The sequence below is a fragment of the Chelmon rostratus genome, chromosome 10 (genome assembly GCF_017976325.1).
Source record: "Chelmon rostratus isolate fCheRos1 chromosome 10, fCheRos1.pri, whole genome shotgun sequence".
Taxonomy (NCBI): domain Eukaryota; kingdom Metazoa; phylum Chordata; class Actinopteri; order Chaetodontiformes; family Chaetodontidae; genus Chelmon; species Chelmon rostratus.
In genome coordinates this window covers 9,311,920-9,320,066 of record NC_055667.1, presented here as the reverse complement: position 1 = coordinate 9,320,066, position 8,147 = coordinate 9,311,920, and the positions used below count along the sequence as shown (strand labels likewise).

General features: G+C 40.1%; 1 protein-coding gene across 3 annotated transcripts; it reads left to right on the top strand.

Annotated features, from left to right (window-relative positions):
• Positions 1–622: 622 nt before the first annotated feature.
• LOC121613149 (trophinin associated protein) lies at positions 623–6,952 on the top strand. Of its 3 annotated transcripts, none has more exons than XM_041946436.1 (14): positions 623–760; positions 1,199–1,285; positions 1,680–1,821; positions 2,008–2,539; positions 2,840–2,955; positions 3,164–3,215; positions 3,485–3,630; positions 3,749–3,803; positions 3,901–3,983; positions 4,055–4,132; positions 4,428–4,535; positions 4,641–4,947; positions 5,033–5,223; positions 6,450–6,952. In XM_041946436.1, exons 2-14 carry the CDS (start codon positions 1,224–1,226, stop codon positions 6,522–6,524), a joined length of 1,947 nt encoding a protein of 648 aa, XP_041802370.1. In that variant the 5' UTR covers positions 623–760; positions 1,199–1,223; the 3' UTR covers positions 6,525–6,952. The 3 variants fall into 3 exon arrangements, with proteins under 3 accessions (XP_041802370.1, XP_041802369.1, XP_041802368.1); XM_041946435.1 differs by having other exon boundaries at positions 1,680–1,917; positions 3,904–3,983; XM_041946434.1 differs by having other exon boundaries at positions 1,680–1,917.
• The last annotated feature ends 1,195 nt before the right edge of the window (positions 6,953–8,147 follow it).

Genomic DNA, 8,147 nt, shown 5'->3' with positions numbered 1-8,147 from the left:
AGCATGTAAGTTTGATAGACTGGTACTAGCTAGATCAAGTCATTAAAAATAACACTATACCAGAAATATTACCAAATTATATTGGCTGAATGATCGTTAAAAGTTTCCTGATGACTCACAGGTAAAGATGGTGATGATGATTACTATTATTTTGTATATATCAGCATTTCAAACAAACAAAACAGCATAAAACATCACAACATAACATACTGACGAAAGATGAGTGGCTCAGTTTTTTAAAGTATTTGACTTGTATTTCTGACTAATGTATTGTAGTGTATTTTAAAGTTTACATGTTACTTGTATTATGTTAAATATTCCTGTGCTGGTTTTATATTTTGGTGATCTAAAGACAATTTTCCACTCTGCTGGACAACGAAGTTCTATGCTGTTCAGTTCGCAGATGGGGAGAGGCCGCGGCAAAAAACGATCACGTGGTAAAACAACTTTCGCGTCGTTACCATGGAGCTGTTTGTGAAAGTCCGTCTCTCATTGGTCGACGTTAATGTCAAGCCCAAAGAGCGCGTAATCATTGGTTCATATGGCTTCCTGTTGCGACCAATGGCGAAGCGCGCTTTTTACAAACTGCTGCGAGTCCAGGAAGTTAGCTGTCCGACTGCGGTGTGAAAGGACTTAACAAGGGATCTTTAAATCAGCACAAAACGCCTGGAAAACCAAAACATTTGGGGAATTGATTGTATCAGAAATACTTACTTGGACGGACAGGAGGAATTAACAGAGGCCCTTTTCTATTTTGAAAGTATGTAAAGTATATACATACGGCTCTCCGTATGTAGCATATGCTATGGAAAAAGACTTGTCTTTAGTCTTCTGCTCGGGTTAAAGCTAATTTAATGTTCCTTTTCTTTTTAGTTTCGTCTAGTCAACATGTTGGTTTGTACTGTGCGCAGGCTTTACTACTATCATGTTTGTGCTCTTTCGATCAGGCAAACGATGTAATTGTTTAATACCTAATACGTTTTTTTACTGTCCCATTGATGGTGCCATTTGTCTGCATTTGGTTGCTTCCTAACTTAATTAGCTTTGGACCGGTTAAATTGTGAACTGTTAAAGCTTTGGAAAGAACTGAAGTCTGAAGTTTGTGTTTCTGTTGATGATGCATGGTTTATGTATTTTGTCTATCCTTGCACACAGTTTCTCAGATCTCATTTACGTTTGCCATTTGTTTCTCCTCCAGTTGTTCTTCACGCTTTGCTATCATCATGGACTCCTCTCCAGTCCTTCGTCAGCAAAGTCAGAACAAAATCCACAGTGACTTTCTGAGGTAAGCCAGTTTATGAATTATCAAACACATTGTTTTTTCACTTGATTTACTCCTGCCTTCCGAACGGGCTATTGAACCACTTCTCAGAAATTGTAAAATATCAAATGTCCTGTCAGGTTTGTAATCTTGTTCACTTATTCTTTGATTTTTCCTGAAACTTGTGCCTGTTCTTGCTTGTATTTAGACAACATTTAGCATTTGAGAACTTTAGCTTATTTTATTAGATAAAAGCAAGAAAAGCGTGTTTACATGTCTCAAAAGAAGGAAGCAAAAAAATGTTTTGGTGTTGAAACTAAAACCCTGTTATTGGCAGTGGTGTCAAAAACAAACAAACAGTGCTTCACTCTAGTTGCATGTATCATTTTGCAACCGACTGTTTTTTTCCTCCACACAGAATGAAGAATGAACATAACAAAATGCCAGCACACTCCAAGCCTACGAAACCCCTCTCTGAACCTCACCTTCTCAAGCAGGATGTGGAGAACAAGCATCCAGGAAACTCAGACGTGGGCAGGAAGGCACCTGTGCGACCAGGTGTAAGTAGGCTTCCAGTGCTCGCAAAGTCCCTTCGTCTTCAGACTCCCTCCGACTTCAGTCAGTCTCACTGTAGGTGGGAGGAGAAACCTCTGGCTGTAAGTGCCTCCTTCCCATCATGTGGATTTAAATATTTTTAGTTTAATCAGATCATTCTATGTTCTGAATACTTTATCATTTTTCTACAGGGCAAAGCTAGGAATAAAAAGCCATGCACCCGGCATGTACCTTTCAACCTGTCGCAGTCAAAGAGCTCAAGAGTGGCCACTGAAAATCAACAGCCCCTAATTGTTTCACAATCGAGGACTGGCACTTGCGCTGTCCAACCTGATAACAATGTACGCAACACTCGTCTAAAAACCCAAAACATTAACGCAAAGCCGACTACACGTGCTGCTACGTTAAACAGTAATATGGACTCAACAAAAGCTTCAGGGCGGTTCAACGGAAAGGCTACGGAAGAGACAACCCAGCTGTCAGGACAGTCTGGGCCTTCCAACAAGTTTAAGACTTCAGGCACTTTGTCCCATCCCCTGTCATCCATTCATAACAACACTACGCATCAAAACAGGGCTGCCACTTCTGCACAGGCTGCTTTTAATGCAGAAGCCTGTTTGGATAACATGAACCTGCTCAGTCTCAAAGATCCAAGCAAGACATCCCATACTAGCCAAGACATGCCGCTGACTGCTCAGGGCAATTTTTCCAAAGGTTCAACAGGTAAGTGAAGTGTGTTGTTGCCTTGTCATTGCTTTTGAGCAGAACACAATTTGTGTTGTGCAAAATATTGCAGAAGGTATTCGTGTCCTAGTGTCCTTGTTGCCTACATTAATTGGACTTTATCCATTTTAACATGGAGATGAATGCATCTCACCTGAATTAACACTATCATAGCCTTTTATTTATTAGATAGCAAGATTTTTCATGATCTGCTCTTTTTTTAGTTGTCACTTTGTTTACTATATTGCTTATTTATTTTTCAATGTAATAGCAGTCACCAGTGCTTCTTATGTTTTTCAGACAAAGAGGACGACTTTCAGACTGACCATGCGGCATTGCACAGTATCCTCCAGAATGAGGTAAATGCCACAGGTCTGGGATCTGCGACTCCACAGTCCAAACCCTATAACTATCTGGTGAGTTGGTTTTGTAATCGTTTACTACCTTCCTGTACAATGTGTTTTTGTCTCTACACTTTTACTGACAGGTTGTTATTGAGCTGTTGTTGTTGAATGTATTTTTGCCTGAATAGTGACGTCAGTATTCAACCATTGTAATGTTATGCATCTTTAGAATGTGTTTCATGATCATCTGTGTATTTGCTGGTGATTCCTGTGTTTGCAGCCCCAGCGAGTGTCTGTCATGAAGAGTCGACAAAAAGCTGGACCCGCTAGAGGTAAGTACAAGACTGGAAACATAGTGTGTGATAATGTTTTTTGTTTCAACACTATCAATAGGATATCAACAATTAAATACAGATGCAAGTCAAAAAAGCCCTAAGTGATGCCTTGTGACAACAAGAAACAGACAGTATCAAGCTAATTTTAGTACACTAAAACTGACTATACTATTCAGTTTAGTTTCAGTTTATGCATACGGTTGGATATCACTCCAATGTAAACTGGTCTTTGCATGTAAATTGAATCTTTCTTTCTTGTCTTACAGGATCAGTGAAGCAGGTGCAGTTCACCCCCGACTCCGCTGCACTGCAAAGTATCCTGCAGAACGAGGGGGTGAAGGTCGGAGGGCCTGCGGGTGCCACGCCCCAAATCTCTGTCCGTCCGTCAGGCAGAGGCACTTCAATCTACACAGTATGTATACATGTGTTTTCACTTCAGTACTTCTTTTACTTGTTACTACCTTTTTTGTAGTTTATTACGTTGCTTTTGAAACACAAACAGTTTAATTTACTGTTGCTTCCTTTCTCAGCCTCAGAGAGTCCCGGTTAAAAAGAATCGTGCAGAGGCGACCGGAAGACCAGCAGGTAAGATGCAGAATCGTTCTTGTTATCTTATGAAAACTAATGCATCCTTATCTCTTTGTCCTTTCACCCTGATGTAACGCAGCTGTTTTATCCCCAGCAGTAGCAGTCAAAGAGACTCCGCTGAAGGAATGGACTCCACAGAGAGTCCGTGACACCAGGCATCAGCCCATGTCTGCTATGGTCAGTACAAATGAATGTTGCATAATGTTTTTCGCAGTCACTCCCTTATCTCACGATGCTGCTGTTTTCAGAAATGGCATCAGTCGTCACCATACGGCAGCACCCGGGGGCTGCGGCACTGCAAAACCAACCTTCAGCCGCGCCAGGAGGTGAGAGCAAATGTTATCATGTGTCTAGAGAGCTTCTACACAAACCTGGTCAAAAGTCCGACACAAAACAAAACAAAATCTGTGTCTGTAAAAGCTGATTGCAAATTTCATAAGTTGAAGTTTACGATGCTACACCGCTACCGCCTTAAGCGAGACCTTTTGGTATGGAATTACTACACCAACATGCAATGCAGAACAGAGAGCACGTATAGCATTATGCAGTTTCAATCACAGCATTTATTCCTAACCAGAAGTAAACATACTGTGTCAGTTGATATGACTTTCTTGTGAGCAGGAGGTCATCCAGAGATTATTTGATGATCAAGAGGACGAGCAGAGCACGAATGTGACAGATGGAGATCCTGAGACACAAGCAGAGCAGCTCCCAGTTCAAGCCACAACTGTAAGAAGTGAACTGAAATTCAAACCTTACAGAGATCCATTCTGATGAAGTTCTTGTTATTTACTTAAAATATATTATAAAATAACTGTCTGCTGTTTGTTCTAGCCTAAATCCCACTGCGAAGAAAAGGTAGAGACGAGCAGGGCCAACAGCAACGAGGATGAGGAGCAGAGGATTCTGGGAGGACAACCTTTCCTCCAAGAACCGCAAAGAGAATCTGTCATTTTTTTCTCAACGGGCAAAAGCCTGCTGAGAGTCGCACGCTTTGAGCAGCAGGAGAGCTCATCTCATTATGAGCAGCATGGCCTGGCTTTGTCTGAACAGAGAAAGGCGCTGCCAGCACATGAAGAGACGTCATCTGCGTCAGAACCAACCCGTCAGATCAACCCTTCTGTTCAGAGTCTGCACAGAGGTAACACTGAAGTCTCACTCTCCTGATGATTCATCTCGGGGTTACACATACACTGAACACTGAATTGTGGCTTTTTCTATTACAGACCTCCATGTTCAAAAGACTTGTTCTGTGGCGATGCTGCGTAAGCATCTTCCTGCTCTGCAGGAGCTGCGCATGGATGAGGAGGTGGCCACCTACACCTCTGTGTCTGACTCGGCTGCACCCAGTATTCTCCCCCCACGGCCACGCTGTGGAAACCCACTGGCCTCCACCCTGCTCTTTGAAGAGTCCTCTGTGAGTACACTGCAGTCTGTATCCACAGAAATGAAGTATTATTTTTTATATTAAATCACTTTTATAATAGTTTTGAAATGATTCATTCATTAATTCTCAAATCATCAAAATGTTTAGTCAAAGTGTATGAAAGGACAAATGAACAGCGCAAATCACCAGAGCAAAACATGAGGTGTTCAAATTGCAATTTCTTTCTGACCAACTGCCAAATGAATCTCTGCAATATGAAAATGTTATAAAACAGCACAAAAAACATAAGACTAAGGGTCTGCAGCCATGCTAGCAGCTCCATAAGGCTGTACTAAGGCATCGTCAGGCTTTCAGCCAAATGCTAAAGTTGGCATGCTAACATGCTCACAATGACAATTCTCAGTCATCATCATCTCAAATCTGCCAATTAGCACCAAACACAAAGCACAGCTGAGGCTGACAGGAAGTAGTGGACAAATAAAAACTTTGACCTGATGATGGCACGAGATGATAAGACGGTCATCCTCAAGGCCACAGTCCTAAAATGATGATGGCAATTCTGTGTTGTGAATGATAAATGTAAACGGGGTAAATGATGGCTCAGTTTTCATCATATAACATACACACTAATAATGCAAGTAGAAATTTTAGCTAATGCCTTTGGGACAACTGGTATCCAATAACATGGTTATTTGGATGGTAGTAGATATAATTTGGTCTTAAAATGTTGGATGGACAGACCTTCTGACAGTAATGGCCTGTGTTAGAACAGCACTGCAGCGTTTTACCAAAAAACGTGATGAATCGTTTAAAGGAGTAGTTCAACATTTTGGAGACTGTGTGTATTCCCAACTTCACCTTGTAAAACACATGTTTACACTGAGGTTTCAGTCCACGTTTATCAAGTTTTGGACAGGGCCAGGCTAGCTGTTCCCCCTGTTACCAGTCTTTATGCTAAGCTAAGCTAACAGGCTGCTGGATCCAGCTCATATTTACTATAGAGACATGAGAGTGGCGTCAATCTTCTCATCGGATTCTCAGCAAGAAAGCCAGTAAGCTTATTTTCCTAAAATACTAAACAGCTAATTCATTTACAGCACAAAATAATACAACACATCGTAGCTCTTCAGCCTGTCAAGTTATCAGATTTAGTCTGACAGTGGCATCCAACACTGCACACGGCTCCTAAAAACATGTACAAACATTTTCTCTGTACAAGATAATGTAAACATTTGGCCTCGTTTTTTGGTTTCCAGAGATTTGTTCCAATTGGCTGCGGTCTCTCGTCTGACCCCTCTTCTCCATGGAGCTCCCCACTGCAGGAGAGATGACTTACACTACAAGTTTATTATTTGTTTGTTTTCTGTGTGGTTGTTTACTGTGAATATCCAGAATGGATAAGCTTAGTCTAGTGTACTGATGAGACTTTTTTTTAAATGCAACTGTTCAATAAAGCCAGCCTTAAAACAGGTCAAAAAAATGCTGCTAGTATAGTGTTTTAGAAACCCATCAGCCTTTTCTGTCTTAATAAATGTTTACGATGCTTTCTAAAGATAAATAAATGCTATTTCTGTTAAATAATGCATCTTTTATGTTGCAGGCACTCTGGACTTGATCAGTGTAGTATACATATAGATTAGGATGGCTCAAAGCATTGTTATTAGTACTTTTTTAACAAGCCAGACTCTTCTTGTGTGGATTGATTTAATGTTCTTGATGTACAGTGTTTATAATAAATTTCTATTTGTTACTGCCTGGACATGTATGATCTTTCTTTCAGCTGCTTTTATTTGATTAAGAATCATGTTACATTTGTCTGTTTTCATGAGAAGCACCAATCAGCCCGTAGTAGACCAGAACATTTAAAACACAAAGCCGGAGTTGGAAAGCTCTGGAGGGTCAAATGACATTATGACAATGGTTGCATTATGGGAAATGTAGGGTCATGTGGTTTTGGAGCTTCACCCATACTAGCAACGGAACATCAGAGTTTGTGCTGAAACAATTCACCAATTAGCAGAACAATGGAAAATGTTTGATATTTAAGCAACCTTTCATGGAAAAAATACAAAATATTTTCTAGTTTGAGACACTAATACCAGGATTTGATGCTCTCTTATTGGTTGAATGATGGTTAAAATAGTTGTTGGTTTGCTGTTTGCTGTTAGTCTCTCTTTAACTTTGTGAAGGGGCAACAACCTATATTTCCAAAACGTTGGGACGCTGTGTAAAACGTGAATAAAAACAGAATGCAATGGTTTGCTAATAAACTGTGTCCCAACTTGTTAGAAACATGTTTGCTGCATCAAATTCAGAATAAGCATATATTTAGACAAATCAATGAAGCTGATGAGGTAAAGCAGTAAATATATGAATATATGGTGTAATATATCTTTAATTTAAAAAGGACTGACAAATGATAGTCAAAGCTCTTTTCTGGAAACATGTTACAAGCTGCACATATCAGCGTTATGATAAATCATGTGACACAGTATCCTGTTCAGAGAGGGGACAGTTCTGATATTACACAGTGCATGTGAAAGTCACCCTGCTGCTGAGTCAGCTCAACTCTGAGTGTTTTCATTAAGGCTACTGAATGATGACGAGTTCCCAGAGACCAAAGAGGATGAATTCAAACAGTTTATATTGTGTGACAAACCTAAAGATGGTCGACCTACAATGATATGAAAGGAAGAAAAGCTTTCAACTCAAGCTGAGACGTGCAAAATGTGTTCATTTTTTGTTTTTGTTTTTTTTTACATGACACAGTATCATTATTAGATTATCAAATGTTTTGATTTTTGACCATTGACTAATCTGTTAAATAACACATCTTTTGAGTTGCAGCTATTCTTCTAGGGTTTATTTCATGTGTAGAAGTGACAAAATAACCCCCCCAAAAATAAAAAAAAACATTTTGTTGCTTTGACTGTATTTGTTAGAAATATCTGATC

Excerpts from the sequence above, each read along its gene's own strand:
- LOC121613149 (XM_041946434.1), top strand. The coding sequence starts at position 1,224 with ATGGACTCCTCTCCAGTCCTTCGTCAGCAAAGTCAGAACAAAATCCAC. Across the intron at positions 1,918-2,007 it reads GGGAGGAGAAACCTCTGGCT|GGCAAAGCTAGGAATAAAAA; the intron begins GTAAGTGCCTCC and ends ATTTTTCTACAG. Across the intron at positions 2,540-2,839 it reads TTTTTCCAAAGGTTCAACAG|ACAAAGAGGACGACTTTCAG; the intron begins GTAAGTGAAGTG and ends TATGTTTTTCAG.